At 40.0% G+C, this 24227-nt stretch overlaps 1 protein-coding gene across 1 annotated transcript in view; it reads right to left on the bottom strand.

Moving 5' to 3' along the window:
- Dnah5 (dynein axonemal heavy chain 5) overlaps positions 1 to 24227 on the bottom strand; it is a 232373-nt gene that overhangs the window by 64116 nt on the left and 144030 nt on the right. The window contains exons 52-59 of the mRNA XM_028868160.2: positions 23061 to 23233; positions 17520 to 17650; positions 13061 to 13214; positions 12320 to 12587; positions 7646 to 7877; positions 5523 to 5637; positions 5199 to 5375; positions 953 to 1156 (exon numbers count right to left, since the gene is read on the bottom strand). Of these exons, the coding sequence (XP_028723993.1) occupies positions 953 to 1156; positions 5199 to 5375; positions 5523 to 5637; positions 7646 to 7877; positions 12320 to 12587; positions 13061 to 13214; positions 17520 to 17650; positions 23061 to 23233 (1454 nt within the window). The remainder of the gene's footprint in view (positions 1 to 952; positions 1157 to 5198; positions 5376 to 5522; positions 5638 to 7645; positions 7878 to 12319; positions 12588 to 13060; positions 13215 to 17519; positions 17651 to 23060; positions 23234 to 24227) is intronic.

Genomic DNA, 24227 nt, shown 5'->3' on the forward strand with positions numbered 1-24227 from the left:
GTCAATTTCCAAACAGACAATGATGATGAGGAGGAGAAAATAATAAGTTACTTTATGGGTGGTAACTGACTGTGTTTAAGCATGAGAGAGATTCTAAATATATGTATTTTGCTTTTGGTGATGGTTAATATGTATATGCACATTCATCACATGGTACACTTAAAATTTGTACATTATAAATACAACAGAATTAAAAAGATACAAATTATTCCTCCAATAGTACTACTATGGACATCAAATTGTAAATGTGAGCACAGACAATGGATCCTTGGTACTTATAGACCCCAAAGACAAACTAAAAATATTCACAAGAAATATCATGTCTGTACTAAACATATACAGACTTCTTTCTCATCATTGTCTCCTAAGCAACACAATATAACAAACCAGACATAGTGGCACATGCTTGTAATCCCAGTCCTGGAGAGGCTGAGGCAGGAAGACCATGAGTTCAAGTGGGATATCGATCATCTAACAACAAGAACCAAGTGTATAGTGACTATCTATGTAGCATTTACACTGTGTTAGGATCATAAGTAACCTAGCAGTCATTTGCAACATACAGGAGGACATGCAAGGACATATGCAAAGCCTATGTCATTTTACATAAGGGACCTGAACATCCTCACATTTCTGCATCCACTGGGAGTCCTGAGAATACTGAGTAATAACTACATTTGTGTGCAGACAGTACATACATCTATTTAGTCTCATGAGAACAATTTGATTACTTTTTTTTTTTTTGGAATGTGTGTGTCAACATAGCTGAAGATGTCTAGAAAAGATCTAACACTTGTGTCTTACATTTGAAAGAGAAAATTCTACTACAAAAGAAAACTCACATGCATTTCCAAAATACATACATAGAATGAGTTACTTTTAGAAATGAATTATATTGAACAACTCAAACAACTGAGTCTCCCGTCTAATCCATTAGCACCAAAAGACCAACCTGTAAGTTCTGGAGAAAGTTCCCTGCCGTCATCAGTTTTAAAGATTCCTGCCAGGAAGGCACAGTGCAGCTTTTTTCCAGGTCAATTTTCACTGGGTTGACCTTCCTCTGAAAGAGCAGCAACACACAGTCCATAATCCGCATGATGAGGTGAGGGGGTCGACCAAGTGTGCGCACTGTGGCGATGTCAGAGGGCTTGATGGTCTGTGGGATGGAATGGGGGAGCACCCAAGCTCAGATACAGAATTCAGACAAACTGTCATGTATAAATGCTGCTGTTTCAACAGAGGACAAACCACACTTTTAAACTAAGAAGTCATAAGGTATAGATGAGAATTTAAGCCCAAAGAAATGAATGTCCTACAAAGTCAATTTTTTTACAGTTGTGTTATAATTTTTATTTTTTAATAAGCTTACAAACTTGCAAGTTTCATTTTTATGTTTTAAGACATTTTATTTTTTATGGTTTAATGGTATTGGTATGTGCATGTCAGTACAGGTGTCTGTGAAGATCAGAACACCAAATCCCTCTAGAACTAGAGTTAAGAGAAGTTATGATCCACCTAGTGGGTATACTAGCAACTGAACTAGAGTCTTCTACAAGAATGGCTCATGCTCTGAACTGCTGAGCCTTCTCTTCAGACCTTGGTTACAGGTTCCTTATTGGCATTTTCATACATACTTAGCTTTGGTTGATCCTTGCCATTCTGAGCTCCCTCCCCCCGCCCCAACTTTTCCTGTCCCCCCCCTTTGAACACCTACACCCCAGGTAGTCTGCCTACCACTTTCATGTCACAGATATTCCATTATCCTTCCTACTTTATTCCCTTAAAACCTCAGTTTTTAATACATGCAATTGGAAAACTTTATATTTAGTGAGATACCACAGGCTCAGAAAGGCATGCACTTGGCATGTTCATGCACTGCACGTTCATGCACCCTCACGTTCAGATGCTAGCTTCTGACTTTTACATGTGTATTTGTGTGGGATTACGGTATGCAGAGGCTGAGTTTTTACACTTCTAACAAGCAGCAAAAGGAGAGAAATGTTGGTGAGCAGATAAGGAGCTGTGACTTCCCTAACAGTGTATAGGCTTCTTTGTGTTTAAAAAAAAAAAAAGTACTCTAAAACAAAATACTCAGCACTTAAGTAGTTATCAGGATTTGAAATGAGGGAAAAAATATTCACAGTGCCTTTCACTCGTTGGCTATATAGGTCAAGAATCTCTCTTTCTCTAAAGCAACTCAGGCTGTCACAGTGGACTGACACCAGAGGGTAGCCTTGGGGCTGACAGATTAAATAATTAGAGGTTTCTTAGCTGAGAACTGACCTTTAAATGAAGGGACTTGGGCAATCCGAATTTCACACAGCTCTTGGGATGGTTCTGTTCCAGTTCTGGTACAGATATTCCTATGCAGTAAATTACTTAATAATCAGTCTCTTTTTGCTTGGTAACACTCTCTCTCCTGAACCTTTTATGAAATCAGTATCGGGGAAAACATGAGTCTAACACAGGCTTACTTCTAGGATACACAGTGCACACCTTGTGTGTCTGTGTCTTAAAGGCTTATGTCTCATCTACACCCTCTTTGTCAGAAGATGAACTTTCTCTGAAGATGGGGGACACACTTGTACTGCACTTGGTGATTTGCTGTGAAGAGATGTATTTCAGCCTACCAGCATTTCTGAAAGTTAAGAAGCTAGAAAATTAAATTGGAGGTAAAGAACTAAAAATGTCAGACCTTTATTTGAGATATGTGAAAAAATGAGGGAAAGAGGGCAACAGCCAGTGGGAAACTAGGAGTAAGTTACACTTCTACAAAAATGCATCAGTTACACATGTGGACAGTTGTGCTCTTCTGTCAGGCACTCGGGTAAAGGAGCAGGCACCGAAGCTGTACCCAGAGACCAACCTGTTTCAGATAACTATTGAAGTCTATTTTCTGCAAGTGCCGTAATATGACTACTATGTAAGATGCTATAATATAAATATATCTAATATAAATCTATAAATATAAGAGTTATTTACCATTTGAACACACTTTATTCTTGCACTGCCCGCTAGTTAATGTCTGATTAAACATTAATGTAGGAAAGGACATGTTCTTCTTTAATTTATTTATTTATTCATTCATTCATTCATTTAATTAATTTATTTATTTAATGTGTATGAATCCCTGCATGTATGCATGTTCACTACTTGAATACCTCATTCCCACAGAGGTCAAAAGTGAGAATTGGATCCCCAGACCTGAAATGATGGACAGTTATGAGCCACTGTGTGGGAGCTGGGAATTAGACTGGGTCCTCCAACATCAAGTGCTCTAAACCACTGAGTTATCTCTTCGGCCTCTTGGGGCATATTCTCCACGGTTGGCTTTTCTCAGATTGATATAACCTGAGGCTGCAATGTTAGAGTCTAGCTGTATTGGGAGTTTTCTTAGGACAGATTGGTGATGCATTTCCTCAGAAACACAAAGACCCAGTAAGAAACACATGAGATCAATAGAGGAAATTATATAATTCTCTTCTATACATGTTCCTGTGGTTTGGATGATAAATGTCCTTTTGAAGGTGGAACATAGGAGAGAACCATTATGGAGCCCTGCCCTTTTGAAGGGGATATTGGAACTTTGCTTCTTCCCTCTTCTTTTGCTTCCTGTCCATAAAGTGAGCAACTTGGTTATGTGCCCCAGCCATATGATGCTGCCTCATACAGCCTCAAAGCAACAAAACTGTAAGTTAAAATGAACGTCGTCTCTTCGTACGTGAATTATCTCCAGCATTTTGTTATAGCAACAGACACCTTACTTCTGCTTCCACATATGTCTATACCAATGGTTATATGATGCAGAATATTTTATCTGTAGAGAACCACAATTTAGAGGAATGCTAGAAACATCTGACAAGATGAAAAGAAGATGCCAATTCTTAACTCTTAAAAAAGGAGGGAAATGTTGGCCTCCTTTTTAAAAACAATACCTGAGAAGACTTAAGCTCTAGTCCTATGAGTATGGGTACCCTGGATGCAACTTGGTTTTAAAAGTTCTTGTTGATCAAAGACTATGTTAATCAAAGACTCTCTCAGTACAGCCAAAGTGACATAATTGTGACAGAAGAAAGTCTGCCATGTCCACAGATCTTAGGGGCTAAAGACCCAGGAGAGCTTGAAGGATAGAGGACAGTTTGGCCAGAACACAGGGAAGTGAGAAACAATTAGGGAACACACATCCAGTGCAAGTATAGTATAGAACGTCAGAGAGAAACAGAAGGCAAAATCTTCATTATCTCAATAGATAAGAAATGTGTGTAACATTTACTCTTGTTGTTTGTGATCCTAGGAACTAAATCTAAAGCCTCACATATTCCAAGCAAGCATTCTACCACTGAACTATACCATTGGTTCAGAAATGCCAAAAAAAAAGAAGGAGGAAGAGGAGAGGAGGAGGAGGAGGAGCAGGAGAACAAAACAAAACCTAAAGACTTGGATCAAAAAGGACTTGGAAATTTCTCAGGCATCACATTAAGAAAGTGGTAAGAGAACAGACTCTCCTTATCAAGCAATGATCCATGCCCAAATGAGGTCAAATAACTCAAGTTAGCAGTGAACATACAGCATGATTCTGTGGCTTTTCTTTCATCTACTTCTAAGCCAAGGATCAATAGCTTAAATGAATAGATGAGTAGAAATGAATTAACAGTAATCTTTTCAAAAGAATTCTACAATTGATTCTTCAATGCTGACCTGTCCTATAAGTCATTGTCTAGCTCACGAATCATATTTCTCAAAATATCACCTCCTTTGTCATTTATTTCTTTTACGGCCACACAACTGCACTGACTGGGTTGGAAGCCACTCTGCCTCTGCCATGAGTGGGCCGCATTCAATCTACAGTCTCTATTTGGATGGTTCACAAACAGACTCAGAGGAAACTTCATCTCCTGGAGCAAACCCACTTCAAAGTCTTCAGTGAGTCAGGAAACATTTTGGAAACTTCATGCAACTTTCCCACTGTCACACGGACTATTAATGAAAAAGTTGAAGTGATAACCCAAGACTCTTGGCTGCTATTCTGTGACAGGGCTCATTATCCCTTTAAAAAAAAAATGAGCCCAAGACATTAATCTGTCTATATGAGATCTAGCGGACTGGACTGATAGTCTCTGCAGGCACAGTGGCTGACAAAGCTTTGGTCTGGCCCACCTCCCTTCCCTGTAAGCACCTGCCACATCCCTCAGAGTCACCTGCAGTGCGGCTTCTGCTTCTTCTAGAGCTGGCTTTGCTGCCTCTAGTTTCTCCTCAGCGATGGCTTTGTCCTTGGAGATGCTGTCTACAATGGCCTGGGCTTTGTCCTTCACCTTTTGTACCTCAGCCTTGACCTTCTCAGCAGCCTGTGCTTTCATTGTGACTTCTTTTAAGACCTAATGGAATACGGGGGAAAAATTCATCAAAGTTTATAGGCAGCTTGGTGTACTGATTTTGTCCACATATCCGATTTTCATGCAGAACAATAGGCGGTTTTACTACAACAGGAATAAACATCTGCAGGCCCGCGGCCATCCACCTACTGCGTCGGCTTTGTCGTTGGCCACTTGTAGTTCCCTTTCTTTTGCTTCCAGTTCTTTGCTCAGGGCCGCCACCGACTCTGAAGCTTCTTTCAGCTTTTCCAATCCAGTGTTCATTCTGGGATTGAAAAGTCCATGCAAGCGATGTTAAAAACTTGTAGCAAGCGCCCTTGTTCTCCAGTGTCAATTCACTAGCAATAGTGGTGGGGTTGTAGTTAAAGAAAGGATGCGTAATAAAGAAAACCTAAGAGGGCCTCACCTAGGAAGTACATCTAGGTTGAGTTCCACTCTCACAGGATGTCTTTCATCAACCATATACAGGAAGGGAATGCAGTAAAACACGAACAACAACCATAACCTAGACGACACCACCCTGGGCCCAATAACAATGAACTTCAAATGTTGGGGGGAGGAAAATAACTTGCATTTTTCAAAATAGTCCAGTGAAATCAAAAAAAAGAAAGATCTGTGCTCAAGAGATAAAGTAAAGTTAAATGAGAATAGGTATGAACTAGCTACCTGCATAGACCTGAAATAATGTTCTCTAGAAAATGAGAGGCTTTGGGCCATTTAGTCACCAACTCATGGATCCCTTACATATAATCCAGTCTCCTCCCCGGAGATTCCCTTACATGGTAATCATGGCTAGTTCTGGCTACTTTTGGAAAGAAAATGTGAATGTTGAGAAAAATATAGTGCAGAGCAGTGACATCTGCAGTCAGACTTCAGGAACACATGCTATTCACTTTGCTATGACCATTATCATCAACCTGACTCTTCTACTGTGGCCACACAGGGAATTTGAATGCAAAGGATAAGAGGACGTAGAATGGGAATCTGTATTCTCACCTCCCTTCCACATCTATTATATAATTAGATCAATCAATGTCATAAAAAGTGGCAGTCCATATAAGACACCTGGAAATTTCATCACACTAGGCAATAATAAAGCCCCCCGTGGAGCCCAGAATAATCCTCCATAGAACTCTAGAAGAGGATTCCCAGCCTCAACACTTTGGGCTGGATGATTCTTTGCTCAGGGGGCCCTGAGCCTCAGCTGCCCTGGCCTCTGTCTTATGGTGATACAACATTATGAAAACATCTCTTACATTCTAAGAGTCTGGAACTTTTTCTGAACCTCACAGACAGAGTTAATAATATACCTTGAGGTCACTTAAGATGGACTGTGTAGTCTGCCTGATTGTTTAACCTGCCTTTAAGCAAAATTTAACAACAAACCTTCCTTGCCTTGGACTTTGCATTTAATCAACTTTTACAATCTAAGTGAGTGCATAGCTTTAATCTTAAAATATGTACTTTCTATGCCCCTGATCCATAGAGAAATGCATATCTATGTTATAGTAACAAATGCTGAAAACAGGTAGTATTTTAAAAGCAACACTAAATGTTATCATTCACTGTAAATGCTGGAAACAGCATATCAATATTAATTGATAGTATTTATTTGTTAGTTATCTGGGTCAGTTGGAGTTAAATGAAATCAGTGACTTAATACCTCGGAAAACCCTGTTAACGATTTCTATAAAGTATCTCTCATTCTTCCCCATTTGATTCTCTCTGTGCTGTTCAATAAATACAGAGAAAAAGCCCTTTGTGAGGGACAGACAAGAGACAACAGGGCCAGACACAGGGCCAGACAAGAGACAACATTCAGGAAGGCATAGATTCAGATGCAAACAGCAGACAGATTATAGACAAGAGAGACAATGGGAGACACAGGAAGAGAAGTAGAGAATTCAATCTTAGTTCACTATTGACCAAACTATTCCAAGGGTAAGTGCTTTGGGGGTTTTGTTTGATGGGTTTTTGTTTGGTTGGGTTTTTTTTTTCTTTATGCCACACTGATTCATTTTTTGTAGAGCGAGGCTGTTATTACTGCATTTGAATTGATGCAGTTTGGTGGCCCATGTGAGGAACGTGTTTAAACCGATACACTGTCCCTTGAGATGGCAATTGTATTGACCTCACACTCCCCTAACCTTAGAACCCCAGTTGTGACTGCCAATAATGTCTCTTGGTCATTTCAAAATGTATCCAACCAACAACTTGGCTCCGGGATGGGAACCAGTGCTTCAAGATGACTTTTGCTTGACCTTCCCACTCACCTGTTGGCCAGGCTCTGCACTTCCCCAAGTTTTTCTCCATATATGAACTTATAGCCCTGAATAAAGGAGAGGTACGATTTGGGCGTCACGTGGGTAGAGCGCCGGAACCTCTGGAAATAATCAGCACATTTCTCAGCCACCCCGTCCTGAAAGGAGCCCATACACTGGACGACTTCCTTCTTGATTTCCACACTGCAGTCAATGTTATAGGATGAGAGGAAATGCTCCGACACTAGGAAAAATCAAGACAACAGTGTATCAAAACAGGCATGCCAAACAGTGTATCAAACAGGCATGCCAACGACACAGTGTATCAAACAGGCATGCCAACTGCCGTCCTCAAAGTTGCCTGGCTGTGTTTAGAAGACAGTCACTTCCTAGGTCAGCACCCAATTTCCCTTGCCCCAGGTAAAGATATCTCTCAGTACTTTGAACCCCATGCCTAAGACATCAGCAATTTTATTGTCCCTTTCATATAAAACACTATGAAAACTTCAGGCCTATCATCATTCCTTGTTTTCTGGAATTTGTGTAGAGAAGCCTCCTCTGCAGAGCTGCAGGGTCCAGTGGCAGCCAGCCTGCTTTATGGGTTACATAAGGACAAAGTGAATCAAATAACAGACAGGAGTGCCCTTGCCACTCAGACCCACATATTAATAATTTATTATTCTTTTGTTAACTCCGAACCTGTCAATCCTTTAATTCTTTCAACCCTGGCTCCATTTGTCATGTGGAAATGTTCATTACTACATTTGTTTGTTTTTGTTTTTGTTTTTGTTTTTTAATGACAGTCATCTTGCTCTTAAAAGCAGTGACTGGACATTTGTGATCACACCTAATTTACAGCATCCTTTAGATGTTTGGGTAAAAATCTCCTATTAGAGACTTTTACCTTGCCCACAGCATCTAACAGTTAGTCAATTGTTAAGACACATTTTTCCATTATAAGAACAAGCCAGCTCTGGGAATGGTAGGAAACTTCTTTAATTCCAGTACTGAGGGAGGAGAGGCAGGCAGATATCTTGAGTTCAAGGCCAACCTCGTCTACATGATGAGTTTCAGACTATAGTGAGCCCATGCCTTAAATAAAAACAACCCAAAAGAATAAGCCATAAGGTAAGATCAAATCTATTTTGTCACATATGTGCTGTGTTCTTACTGTCTATCCATCACTGAAATGGGTGAGAGAGAACTATAAAACACACTCTTCTGTCCACAGAATTTTTCAAGATTATGCATAATGTATCTTTAAGTTATGACACACATTTTAAGTGTCTTATAAGAAATACCCTATATATGTGAGTTGAAAATAGAAATATGACTACTGGAAGTAGGAGGGAAAGAAGAGGAATCAAGGGAGCCCGAGACTGGCAGCACAGACATAAAGAAGAATGGCCTTCTATCACTACTACCTGATCAGTAAATTTAGCTCTCGGTGAAAGAGAAAAGACCATTCACCAAATTGCTTGAAAATAAAGTTGACTAAATACTAAAGGGCAATAAATTAAGGTATCTGTATGTTTCCCAAATAAGTTAATCAGTACTATAATGAACAACAGCTCAAAGTCCAATCAGTTTAAATCTAGGCATTAGAAACATGAATTCATACCTACCACAGAATTTTTACTTATTAATTTGTGCAGTGTTAGGCATGAAGGTCAGGGCCTCACATATAATAGGCAAGTAGCCTACCATTGAGCTACATCTTCAGACCTTCTAATACATTTTTAGAGGTGTTAACCAGGATATCCAACCATTTACTTCAAACTGCTTTAGTTGGAATTATGGGATGGGTTATAGAAATTTACCATTATTTTCAAACTTCTTTATATTCACTACATAATGAATGTATTTGAATGGACAAAAATCTCTTGGTGAAAACATATACTGGAAAGATGCTTTCTATTGTAAAACCCACGAAATCCTCAAATGGTCCCCAAAGCTACCTGGTGGCTGGGCACTGAAGACCGCATGCTAGTGAGTTATCCTGAGATGAGATACACTGATCTGTATTAATTTTACCTGCTCCAGAGGTATCAGTGAAATAAAAATGAAAGTCCTTAGAATTCATCTCATTTCATTTATTTTTATTCCAGGAGGGACAGAAAGACAAGTGGCTACATGAAGGAAATGTAATTCTTACTTATGTTTTCTGATAACATAAGTAATAATAAACATTCCATGGTGTTGGGCAGGGGTGTATATAAGTGAGAGAACACTTGGTAGCATGAGCTAGGCCCTAGGTTTAATCCCAAGCATCGCACACACACACACACACACACACACACACACACACACACACACACACTTTACAAAAAATATTATGATTGATAAATACAAAATCAAGTATCCAATTTCTGAGCTTTTTTATGTGATAAAAAGCACAATCATTTAATGCTCTTTTTTGTTGGTAATATTACCTGGCATCTAAATAAATGCTAACACAAATACAAAAGTGAAACCAGGTTAAGTATCCCTCATTTAAAATGCTTGTTGTTATAAAATCAAAATATTTTTAAGTAATAAGTCATTGCTCAAAATGTTTTAGATTTCAAGGCATTGGAGATTTTCAGATTAAGGATGCTTAATCTTTATTCCTAAATTTTATAGCTAGAGACAATTCTAAATTTAAAATTAGCATCCTTAAGACAACTGAAGTAACAATTTTCTTTGTGTATATATATGTATGTATGAGTGTGTGTAGTGGACGTGTGTGTGTGTGTGTGTGTGTGTGAGAGAGAGAGAGAGAGAGAGAGAGAGAGAGAGAGAGAGATGTATGATATATGTGCGGGTTCACACACTCAAGAACAAGTGCAGGGACGTGAAGAGGGCACTGGAGTCCTGCTTTATTACTCTCTGTCTCATTTCTTTGAGACAGGATCTGTCACTGACCCTGGAGCTACACTGGCAGCCAGCATGCCCCAGCGGGTCCTCCATCTCCCTCTCTCTCCCCAGCACACACACATACAATGGCGGGATCGCAGAGATACGTACAGCCATACCTAGATTTTTAAGTGAATCCCAAGGATTCTCCCAGATCCTTATGATAGAGCAGCAGTAAATCTCACTAAGAGAAAATGCTCTGGTCAAGAGAAGGGAATTTTTGTCTAGGTGAAGACCTAACATTTCAGGTGGGCCTGGTCAATCACCTGGCTAAATATAAGAAGATGAGTTCACCTTAAGCCATGGTAAGGGAGAGGAGGAATAATTAGTCCTTTAATTAGATGATGTACTTTTCCTTTCCACAATTCCCAGCCCTGGGCCACAACCACACAGCTCCATAAGTCTGCCTGATTTTATAAATTGCCCAGAAAAATGTAACTTATCCCTTTCTTCTTTCTATCTCTACTCTAAGCATGCTTTCCCTAACACTCCAGGCTTAGTCAACATCTTCGACTTCCTTACTCTTTCTGCAAAGTTCCCCTTAGTTTTCTTTTAACATCTAGTAAAACTGTCTTGAAGCATCTGTTTAAATCCATTCTAAAGTTTTTTTTTATCAATGAGACTCAGATCCCCAGGAGGAGACCCAGAGTTTCCCTGTATCACTTAAACTTACAAAGCAAGTGTTCACAGCCAATGAGTCATCTCCCAAGCCCAAATTTTCAAAATATAATAAATAATAACCTAATCTCTATGTGTACTAAAATACCTGTTATGTGTGTATGTAAAATACCTGTGCTTCAAATACTACCTGTTGGTGAAATTCTTCCAAAACATTGTAAGATAAGGTATTATTAAGTGTTTAATTGTGGACTTCCCAAAAAGGATTTTATATTTTCTAACAAAATTTTGGATATGTCATTTTAATTATTTTACCTGTTACTAGGACTTATATGTCACTAAATATCCATATAGTATGCAAGTCACGGCTATTACTAAACTCATTTGAAGATATCAACACCAGAGTTTACTGACTATGAAAGTTTCAAACTATCTAAATGCCGATGACAGTATATAAAATGTAGATGCTATAGATACAGGAAGGCCAAGAAAGGGAGAAATTTTAAAAATATTTTTGTAATGTTTGTAACACAGAAGTATCAAAAGATGTGATTGGGTCTTGACTAGCTTTGTTACTTGGATTTAAAGAAAATGGGAGAAGAGTTGTGGAAAGGTTTAAAGGACACGATGGCATTTCTAAAGACAGGAGAGATGGCATGTCAGGATAAAGAAAGACTGTAAATAAGTTATGGCCAAAGTACGGGAGGAGGATGAATGATAACATGGCCTGATTCATTCATTCAACACAATACCATACATTGAGAGCTGCTGAAATTGTTGCCAAGAATACATCACCCTTGGCATCATGGGGGATTTCACCTCATAGAACTAAGAAGCACAACTCAACAAACACCCTACTAAGTGTAGATCACAAACTGTGATCAAGGCAAAGCCTTTGGGTAGCATTGAAAAACTGAGGTCACTGGAGACTTAATCAAAGAGGCATACATGGAAGGCTTCACTCTCTGGCAACCACACTTCAGAAAAAAAAAAAAAAAAAAAAAAAAAGCTACTGAGTTAAAAAGAGCAGCATCTTGTAGCAAAGGTCCTCCAACACTGGGCAGAAGTTGTTCAGTCCAGTGCAGAGACAGCTGCTAGCAGAGAAAGTAAATGAATAAATAGGAAGTCCCTGTGAACGAGAGCACGCGACCGGTTTATTTCCACCACACTCACCGGCAACTAAAGCATCCTTGGGCCAGCGGCTGAACCAGTCAATTGTACATCCTGAAATAAGGGCAGGGAACTTCAAAGCTCGGTTTCGAAATTTCTCTCCAACAGGCGAGAAGCAGAGCACAATGTGAAGGTTCCCTCGGACCCTGCTCATGAAATACTCATACAGGTTGTCGTTAGTGGGAGGACGCTTGGGGTGTTCCTTTTTCATGACTGACATCAGGTCACTGTTAATCTCATCAATTTCATCCCGAGCAAATAAGTTGGAGACCTCAGAAAGAAATACAAGTATATAAATTCAGCACATACCTATAAAAGGAAACATGGACTCAAAAGGTCCAAGATTATCCTCCGCTTGTTCTTGTAAGTTCATGTTTTTTTTTTTTCTTTGAATGAACTTAAAATTTCCAAGATGGAATACATCACATCTTAATGCACATGGATGTCTCTATGACTAACTGCAATCATGGTGCTAAGAGATGGAGGATGGTCACACCACAAGCCCAGCCTTCCGAGCCTCCCTCCCGCTCAGTCCATATTTCTCTTCACTCTTTTAAATGCCTAGCTTCACATCTTAATTAGGAGTTTTATTCTTTAGAAACCTAATAGAAAAAGCCATTCTTCATGCTGATGGCCAAATTTCTAACAACATTAACTCAAATCTCTAAAGGAAGAAAAAAATGGAGAGTTCTACACTGGAAGGAATCTAGAGAGGCAAAGGTATGAAAATAACTGAGCTCCTACCTCTCCTGATGACAGAACGTTGTTCATGTATTCCAAAAACGACTCATCTTTAATCTCATTGTCTGTGAAAATGAAAGTGATTCCTTTGCCTTGATGGCCAGCGGTCCTGTACAAAACCTTAAGGTCTTCCATCAGATTCGATGTGTTGTAGGATCTGAAGAAACACAATCACTGTGTCAGTCACTAAAATAGTACCTTGGGAAGGCAAGAGCCTTATGCTACCTAGCCAACCAAACAATGCTGGTTTTATTCCATCATGTGGATACATACTATCTGTGAGTGTGAGCTAACTGATTCTTTAACTCCATACTCCACAGATACTGTAATTAATGTTTGGGTACACAAAAACATCCCCAAGGGAAAGTTAAACCTGAAACCAATATAACAGAAGCAAATATCATTTGCATACATATATGTCATGTGACTGTGTGAAGATACCATTTTGAAAATACTTGTTGACAGAGGTAATATTTGTTGGACAGAATAAATAGAATGTTTATCAAGGGTTAAGTATCCATCTGCAAAGGACATATTAGCAGATACCTCATAGATTGAACTAAACTAAACTAAATTGATTCAAGCTTTCATGATATGGGAGAGAGAAGCTGAATCATGACCCACAGTGCCCTTCTCATCTCTCAAAATCACTATTATTCCCATTTCTTTGGATTCCACATAAAAGAGCTAGTTTCAAAGCAATCAGTACATTGTTTCAGACTAGCTGGAAACATTTGAAATACACCCTATCATAAATCTCCTTTCACTCCCCAAAGCAATCCTCAGATAGAAGTCATCCTACAATCAAGAAATGCTAGAGCAGTCTCCACACAGAATAGTCTAGTACTGCCAAAAGAATTTAAAAAAAAACTTCATTTCTGGAGAGTTAGATTTATTAAATTATTCTGTGTATGTGTGTCATTAAAACAAACTCAGAACTCATTAGTCATTTGATCTTATGTTTTAAAGGTATTAAATAAGTAATTAACACCTAAACTCTGTCATTTATAATATTCATAAACTAAATCTACTATCATAGTCTTAGTTATGGTTTCTATTGCTGTGATTTAAAAAAAAAAAAAAAAAAAAAAAAGACTTTCAAAAGCAGGGCAGGAACTGAAGCAGAAGCCATGGAGGAATACTGCTTTCTGGCTTGTTCCACATGACTTGTTCCACAGAAGGCTGGTCCCTCCCACATCAATCACTGGTCAAGAAAATGCTCTATAGACTTTCCTACAGGTAGCCTGGTGGAAGCATTTTCTCAATTGAGGTTGCTCTTCCCAAATAACTCTAACATGTCAAGTTGACAGAAAATTGACCAGGACAGTCAGATATCAATATTTTTAGAAGTCTTTAGAGAAGGGCCAATTGATCATAAAACAAAAGTATTTTAAAGACACAGTCTTCCCTTTAAAAGGGGGAGGGGAATGCCTCTCAGTCAGTAAAGCATAATACAAGCCACAGGACCTGAGCTCCATCAACCAGAGCCCATGTTTAAAATAAAAATGAGCATAGTGGGTGTGGAACTCCAATCCTAGTGCTCAGGAGAGTCAGAAGGGACTGTCATTTGCTGGCCAGCTAGTGTGGCTGAATTGATAGCTCTGGGTTCAGTGAGAAAGTCTGTATCCAAAATCTAAGATAGAAAGCAATGAGGGAAATGCCTGAGATTGACCTTTGGCCTCCAATGTGCTCACGTGCGCTCGCTCGCTCACACACACACACACACACACACACACACACACAAACACACGAGAGGTAGAGAATAAGAGCAAGCGAGAGAGAATGCGAATCTCATCTCATCCAGTTTCTTGACTGGAAGCAGGAAATTACTGCCCTCAAGTAGTATGAACAATGGCTGTGTATCCCAGCTGGCAGGCTGCTCAGGTCAGCCTTGGCCACCCATCTGTGGCTTATGGAATTAGATGGCGTCTTTAAAGCTAAGAGAAGGTGAGGAAGACCTTGCCTTTCCTCCTGTTGGTAATGGATCATTTTCAATGTGACATGCAGAGGAACCAATTTGTCAGCGTGAGAGCTGTAGGTGTTTACTGAGCCATTGGGTTGCAGTAGGAGTCACACTTGACTAGACACCTGGATTGATTGCAAATCCTGCCGTGCAATCAATTCCCCGACTCTGTCTGATGTCCAGCAGTTCTCAGGCTCTCTGAACTCCAGCTGCAAGATGGACTATTGCTGCCTGACCGCCTAACAAACCTCTTCAGAAGATTTGATTAGCTCAGATATGCAAAAGTGATTTGAAAACAGCAAGGCTTTGTACCAATGTCGGTGCCAAATATGTGAATCAAATCTCCTTCCTGTGCAGGCTTTCTGTTTTCCTGGCTTGGCTTCTACACACAGACTAAAACTGCACACATGGTAACCCGGGCTATTGCTGTCATCCTGCTACATGTATTAAACAGTAATCTTTGGATTTATTCTGCAAGGAGAGTCCTATAATTCAGACCAAGTATGACAACCTCAGCTTGAGTAACAGGATCTCCAACTCCAATATTTAATAACTTTCAGCCTCCAAGCTAGCAGGTACATATGGGTCTCCCTCAATGAGACAGGTCAGTGGTATGTTTTCCCCGGATGTCAAATAAGCAGAACTTCCTATCCCCACATGTCTGCATTAACTGCTAATGATTTCATCCCAACTAAACTTCCAAAACTGGCATTACAAAACTTCATTTGACTTCTCTGAGTCACCTCTGCTTATCTGTTCATGTTCACCGTTCGCTTACTAATTCTGCCTTCTACTGATCACACACACACACACACACACACACACACACACACACACACACACATCTGACACAACTCACCTGGAATTCCCTCTCTTCAGGAATAGTGACTATCTATATAATTCTCTATCCCAAAAACTGGATTAGCAAGTAGAGCTCTTGTTTGCCAATAATCTCCTGGATTTCCACCCTCCATTTCTCCCCTCTCACTGTCACTCCTCATGGCAATAGCATGTCTTATCGAGACCCCTAAGACGGATTTATAACTATATCAGTATTGTTCTTTCTATCCATCTGCCAGACACACAAATCACACACACACACACACACACACACACACACACATACACACACACACACACATACACACACACATACACACACACACACCCATTTACTGGCAAATCATCAGTGCTTTCCTATTCCTCTATGGTGATCTATCAATTCCTCACTATACCTTCAATTGCCTCCACGACTCATGCATTTCCATTTGCCATCTCACATTGCACACTCAATCATATTTGATTCTTCCAGGGATCAAAAGTAACATGCCATGAAGTTAACTACAAAACGCCAATGCTTTTGCCTGGACACTCCTGAACTCTTCTTCTAGAATTCCTACTCAGATGCAGGTTTCATTTTCACATCATTTCTTCCAGAAACCTTTTTCTGCTGTGTCTGCATTTATGTTCCTATTAGACACAAACGGTACCTCCAGAGCATATTTTATTGAAATGCTCATCACTTGTCTCCTTTGAGTGGCTATAAGCACCACAATGACACTGGCTAGAGTTATCTGTGCTATTCTCTGGTCCAGGACTGTCTCCCAGGGACCCATGTGTTGGTAGCTTGGTCCCCAGCTCATGGTGTCATTGGGAAGTGATAGAACCTTAAGGGAAAGTTTGGCCACTGGGCCTTGGGGGCTGCCCTTGAGGAGAACATTAAGATATGCATGTGGTCCTCTTTCTCATCTCTCTTTCTTCTGTCTATCTCATTCTGTCTCTGTCTGTCTCGCTGCCTCTTTCTGTCTCTCTTTCTGTGTGTGTGTGTGTGTGTGTGTGTGTGTGTGTGTCTGTATGTATATCTCTTGCTCTCCTTACCCATTTCTTTCTCCTTCTCTATTTCCATGAGGTAGGCAGTCTTGCTTTACCACATACCCATGCAGAGTCTATTATGATTTTTCCTCACTGCAAATCCATAGACAAGAGAGCTAACCATTGTTTAAAACCATGAGCCAAAGTAAATCTTTCTTCCTTAAGTTGATAATCAGTTATTTTCCCCAAGTAACACAAAGCTAACACAGTCATGTCCCCTGAGACAGTGTTCAGTATCTACTCAATATTCAACAAATTTAGTGTTTGCATGTATAAATTTTTCATCTATTTTTCATTACATTAATATTGCTGAAATCTGCATTAACCCTTATGATATATAAATGCCTTCTAAAAGATAGAAAAGATACACTTAGTGCTTATACTACATAAAACATAAAAACAAAGAAGCATCCAAGCTCTGTAGTGAGAGGCTGAAATGTTTCAAAAGCAGGTTACTAATAGAAAATGTTCTGGTCCATGACAAAGGGTGAAAGGGGAAGGCGTGTCAGTATCGAGGAGGAAAACTATTGTGATTCTTAGGGTACATAAGAAAATGCATTCTTAACTGTTGGTGACTCTGAGAACCTTTCTTCAAAATCCAATTTATGGTAACATAAAAGCTCTTACCTTGTCAGAGTGATCTGGAAAGAGGTATAGCCAGCGATGAACGAAGCCAACCTTGTCAGGCTCTGTTTTCCTGATCCGCCCACACCAACCAGGAGGGCATTTCCCTGAGGAGTGCGAATGACTCGAGAGATCTACAACACAAAGCAGAAAAGACTCACATCTTTCAACATGTAAATTCCCCCATTATATCATTTACTCGATGTAAAAATAAAGCCAAATACAACTAATAACTGATGGAAGAGGGAGAATTAGCCTCTCCCTGAGATGAGACCTCTTATTGGTTATCTGATATAAAGTAGTCAGCCCTGAAACCACACACACACACACACACACACACACACACACACACACACTCACACACTCACACACACTCACACAATGGATTCGGAAGCTTGTATTTTATTTGTGTGTGTGTGTGTAATAATCAAAAAAGAAGCTAGCAATTTGAGAATGGAAAGACATTAGAAAGAGCAGGAGAGTACCTACGAGCGCTATAAGGAAGAAATGGAAGGGGAAGTGATGCAATTCTATTTTAATCTAAAAATGTATTTTAAAATAATAAATTTTTAAGGCAAATCAACATTTGGAAGACAAAGGTGGCTCAAGGTCGGAAGAGAGAGTCATACTGCTGAAGGCAATGGAACACTTCTGCACTCTGACAGCATTTGGGCTGCACTATCAGGTGGCACCTGGCGGGGTGAGCCCTCAAGATCCCATAAGGTACCAACATCTTCCAGACTGTGACTGGCTCTGTTCACAAGTAGAAAAACTAAAGGAGACCTTGAGATGTCCTTTTAGTATATGCAACCTAAAGAAGCCTGCTAGGAAAGACAGCAGGAATGTTAGAACAACGCTTACCCTTAGAACTCAGAGCATGCCCCTGACTGGATTACGCTCCACATGTGAAAACAGAAAGCTCAAATCAAAGGGAGGAAAACTACCTAAGAATAACAGAGATGATGAAAGGAAAAAGTTCATAATCCTCCTACTCCTTGACAAGATGGTGATAGCCAAGATTTCTGTCAAGAAGTGATGAAAGATGGGTCAGTAGACACAGACCATCCCCAGTCCCCCTCCTGGGAGTCATTCATTAATTTAGCTTTCCTGGTATGGAATGAAGTGCTCCCATCAGGCTTCCAGCTCTTTTAGAGAGGATACAGCATAGAACTCTGGATGGTCTTTTCACTTTATGCGCTAACCTTTTCCCTCCTAAAATACACATTTAATCTCGAGTATTGTTGTAAAAATTGGTTTTCTAAGTCCAATGACAGTGAGTGGTAAGGGCTGAAAATAGGTCCTCTAGAACTCTGGCTAGCATTCCTGAGGCTTTACATCCTGGAAAGGGTTTGCTAAGCACACTTCCTCAAAACTTTCTTCTCTTAGCTCAGTGTGTTCCATTTCTGCTTGGAATACCACTGGGTTTGCAGCCAATTTCCAAAAATTTGAGTATGTGGGAAATGAGACTATGCTGCCTGCCTCTATATGAGCCTAGAACCTGAGGACAGATGTATGCTTCAATTTTCCTAGTTTTCTGCTCTCAAACTGTGACTCTTACCTAAGTCTTGGAAGATGACTTGAAGTGTAACAGAGAAGGGGGCTCGCTGGCTGGGCAAGGAGACATTCACCATAATTCTATCAAGAGAATAGAATGGTTGGGGCTAGCCTTTGATTCATAGTTGAGTACAGGACCAACTGGGCTAGCAAAGACCGTATCTCCAAAAGCAAAGCACAACACCAAAGACGGAAGGAAGGAAGGAAGGAAGGAAGGAAGGGAGGGAGGGAGGGAGGGAGGGAGGGAGGGAGGGAGGGAGGGAGGGAGGGAGGAAGGAAGGAAGGAAGGAAATGAAGGAAAGGAGAGAGGGAGGAAGGAAAAGGGAAGAGAGGGAGGGAGGGAGGGAGGGAGGGAGGGAGGGAGGGAGGGAGGGAGGGAGGGGAGGAAGAGACATGGAAAAGCAAAGATGCTGGACACTGGACGGCCTCTGAGACACAAATTCCCAGAGTCAGCAAAAGGCCAGAGGTGGTGCCTCCAAGGTTGCAACAGGGAAATAGTAGGGGGTGAGGCTGTAAAGCATTGTTTGGGAACACACTGGAGACTTGTTTAAATTCCAGATCATTTGTCGGCGTTCCGTGTGTGATCATCTTCCAAGCATTCTATCAGGAAAGACCGAAGTGACTCAGAGGAAGTTTGCCTTCATGGAGCTCATTGTCCATAGTGAAGAGACACCCAGATCAATGGACCAGAATCCACACTGATGAGGTGTTCTGGAATCAGACATGTCTAACCATTAACAGTCCACTTTTCTAAATTATATACTGGGTAAACTGCTGTCCATGGGCCGATTGCAATATCAGAACCTAGGTTATGATAAACCACTAACAATATAGTTTAAACTTTCACACACACAAAAGATACACATATCTCGTTGGCATGTTTATTGTTGTTGAAATCTGGCAAGGCCTCTACCCTGCAGAGAACTACAGGTAACTAGGGAATGCGGAGAGTGGGAGAAACAGTCTTCCCAGGGAAGAGCACACCAATTGGTTATCCAACACTAAATGGTCAGTTCCGAAAACACATGCAAGTAACACCATTCAGGCTGAACAGATTATAATTGTGAATATATATGCAAATTCATATCTATATGAATTTGTTGCATGTAATAACAATAAAATTAATTAATTAATAAAATGAGGCCTTGAATTTGAAAGAGAGCAAAGGGATATATTGGAGGGTTTGGAGAAAGGAAAGAGAGGGAAGAAATAATATAATTGTATTACAATCTCAAATTTTTTAAATAATGTTAATAAAGATACATAGAACAAAGACATAGTCTGTGCATTTTCACAAATAAAAGAGCTGGGCCTCATATCACAGCACATTTGGTTGCAGGTTTTACCTTCATCTGACTCTGACTTCTGTCGTGTACATACACACACACACACACACACACACACACACACACACAAGTGTTAAGGAAGAGTCAGCTTAGAACACAGTGAGGAATGCACAATTTTGTCTCAAATGTTCTGGACATGTATTCTTTGACCAATTCCAAAGCAACCAGGCTAAAGGCTGAGAGCCAAAGAAAATACCCTCCGAGCTAAGGCACTGTGCCTGCAATGGCATGCTCAGCTAGATGAAGAAAAGCTTGTAATTTGTGTTGTAAAACAGAAAATGAAGGAATTTCACAAGACTAGCAAAAATAAACTCTTTAGTAGTTTTAGGGATGGGTAATCACAGGCCAACCAGACATCTTCAGGAGGCATTTAGTCACAACATCACCATTGGCAGAGCTCATTCATAACATGTGAAGTGTTGGGTAGTTTTTGTTTTGTTTTGTTTTAATTTCTTTACCCTCCCTTTCTTTTTTTTTTTTTTTTTTTTTTTTTTTTTTTGGTTTTTCGAGACAGGGTTTCTCTGTGTAGCTTTGCGCCTTTCCTGGAGCTCACTTGGTAGCCCAGGCTGGCCTCGAACTCACAGAGATCCGCCTGGCTCTGCCTCCCGAGTGCTGGGATTAAAGGCGTGCGCCACCACCGCCCGGCATACCCTCCCTTTCTTTTAACTATTCAATATTGCAGAAGTTCTATCCTTAATGAAACATTCTATTCTTAATCAACTATAAATCTGAAGTTCATTTCACACTATTATTTATATTAGTATTTGGAAGAACATTGGGCCTCATCATTCACTCTAGACAGATGTCTTTAAGAATTCACAGAGACACCAAGTTCCATCCCTCATGCTAGGGAGACCGGATCTATGAATAATTCTTCTGTTTTCTCTTTGTCTCAGATTCACTTCAATCCTGCAGAGAGATCCTTGCCCTCATATAGAGAAAATAAACAGGTGAGCAAACCCCAATTCACAGGACCAGCTCCTTGGTTAAGCTCTCAAACCACCTCCACTGCTCAGATCTTATAACCACTAGAGAGGGAAACTTGCATCTATGAGATCATTCTTCACGGTTAAACCTGGATGATGGAAGACAAGCCCAAGCCACCTGCTTTCTAACTGAAAGTACGTAAGAGTCTGAAAAGTGACCGCTGTCAACAAAGGAAGGAAATGGATGACATCTGCTAAATGGCAAATCTAATGCTGTAAATAAATTAGGTCATATAAGTTTCTAGGCAAAAATATATGCCGGGCGTGGTGGCGCACGCCTTTAATCCCAGCACTCGGGAGGCAGAGCCAGGTGGATCTCTGTGAGTTCGAGGCCAGCCTGGGCTACCAAGTGAGCTCCAGGAAAGGCGCAAAGCTACACGGAGAGACCCTGTCTCGGAAAAAAAAAAAATATATATATATATATATATTGCTTCCAGCATTTAAGAAATGACCAACTCTCTCATATAACAGAGTAGGATGGAATTCTACTTCCCTGGTGGAATTCATTGTAACAGAATTTTCACCTTCTCAAGATCAACTTTCCACACTGTTTTGTTTTGTTGTTGCTGTTTTGTTTTTATCTAATTTTTACAATTATTGTCTTTGATTATAAAATACATGTGATGGCTAATCTTTATTTTGTAATTAAAGTGAATTTATAGCCACCACTGAAATATACCTCTAAGTGTACTGTCAAAGACTTTCTAGATTAGATTAATTGATATAGAAAAAAAAAAAAAAAAAAAACATCCTAAATGTGGACCTCATCATGCCCTGGGCTTGGGTCCTAGACTACATAAAAAGCTGAACACCAGTGGAACACCAGCATTCCTTTCTCTCTCTGCTTCTCTCTGCTTCCTGACTGCAAACACAATATGACCAGCTACCTCAAGCTCTTGACACTGTGATAGACTATTCCTTAAAACAGTAAGCAAAAAACCAGTCATCCCCTGAGCTATTTTATCAGATACTTAGTCACAGTACCTTTCCATAAAAGCAGATGATACTACCAATGCATGTAACAAAATTTACTAACATAACTAATTAAAATGTATGATTTAATAATATTAAGTAGATGTACACTGTTGTGCAACCATTAATACCGTCTACTTCCATATCTCTTTTCTTCCTGCAAAACTAAAATTCTACTCATTTAAACACTGACACCCAATTTCCTTCTCCATCCAGCCCTGGCATTCTCCATTCTGCCTCCTATCTCTGTGAATGACTACACTGAGTGCCTAATGTGAGTGGAATGCTGTGGCGTTTGCCTGCCTCGCTTATTTCACTTGATGTCCGTTAGGCTTACGCCCCACTTCAAAGTGCTATTCTTTAGATGATGTAGAAATAAACAGACTTTGTTCTTTGAACTCAAATAAACCACATTCATCCTGTGTAACAAAAACACTAAGCCAGAAGCTGAATATCAACACTGAATAAAATTCTCACATCGCACATTGAAAATATACAGGCACTTATTTTAAGCCTATAAAGTGTGACATGTTGCATTCAGCTTAGAAATTCAATGCAGCAATGTAACAATGAGTTCACTTTTAAACTGAGTATTCTCCTAAGAGGTGAAAATGAAGGAGGGGGTCATTCAGGGTAAAGCCAAGTGTCTGTCACCTGGGTCTCCCTCCTTCATGAGGCGACTGTACCTTGACTAAGTGGACCATTGCATCTGTGAAGAACACCATGTCCATGCCAGTGCCGCGGATGCTCTCATTATAGAGCTGCAGGAAGGCACTCAAACGCTCTCTCAGGTGATGAAGGGATTCAATTGGCTCATAAAGCTTTGGTATTTCAGCATCAGTCTCCTCAGATGTTTCACCTTGGCAAGAAGCAGTAGGATTCCTCAAATCACTGAACTTGACTAGCTCTGCCTAAATTATCACGCTCAAAGTGCTACAATTTAATATTAATGTTTTTCATTAAAATACAGTACTGTAAATTTTTAAGGAAACAAAAGCAGACAATGGTAGAAGTATTAGGATTTTCATAATCATAGGCCTATACTTCTTTCTTTTCTAGAAGGAACCAGTTTCAAATGATATTTTTTCATTTAATTTAGTGAGAACTCACAATTCAACACTGTATCTTAAAGAGCATGCTAGAGATATGAGCCTACTAGTTAAGATGAAAATCAAAAGAAATACAGACTTAACATCAAAAATCTGGAGGTCAAGAATTACATGACTTTTTTTAGGAGGAATATAAAAAACCCTCTCATAAATGTTCAACTCAAGCTTCAACAAATAAAGTGTTTTGAAGTCACGGGAGGTTAGACATTTTCCTGTGGCTTTGCCCTCTCTGCAGATGGAGCAGTTATGCTTTGCTCCTTGAGAAGCACAATCTATCTAGTCATCCTCCTCAGAGGATATGAGATACAGATGAGTAAAATGAACACAGAATAGATTCTAGTCATTTCTCCAAATGGCCTCACCAGACTTTCTACGTGCTTGACTTGATTTACAAAAAAAAAAAAAAAAAAAAAAGTGCCGCTTCTTTCCAACTGCAGAGGACGAAGTGGTGTCCTTTTGTAGTTGGAAAGAAGCAACATATTTTGTTACTACACAAATCAGAGATGCTGTAGCCATGCTCAACCATTTAGAAGACATAACTGCATTAGCCTAGAATGCCCAGTAAGTCAATGATGGCTTTAGCTCCTCCAGCCTTCCAACTGTTGGGATAATAGGCTTGTGCCCCCGCTCCCTGTGTATGAAGTCTAAAGCTTTATGTGTGGTGGGCAAGCACTGTACCTAACAACTGATGTATAGCTCCAGTGCCAACAGCCCTTTATATATGAAAATTGAGCAAAAAAATCC

The sequence above is a fragment of the Peromyscus leucopus genome, chromosome 11, assembly GCF_004664715.2.
Source record: "Peromyscus leucopus breed LL Stock chromosome 11, UCI_PerLeu_2.1, whole genome shotgun sequence".
NCBI classification, from domain to species: Eukaryota; Metazoa; Chordata; class Mammalia; order Rodentia; family Cricetidae; genus Peromyscus; species Peromyscus leucopus.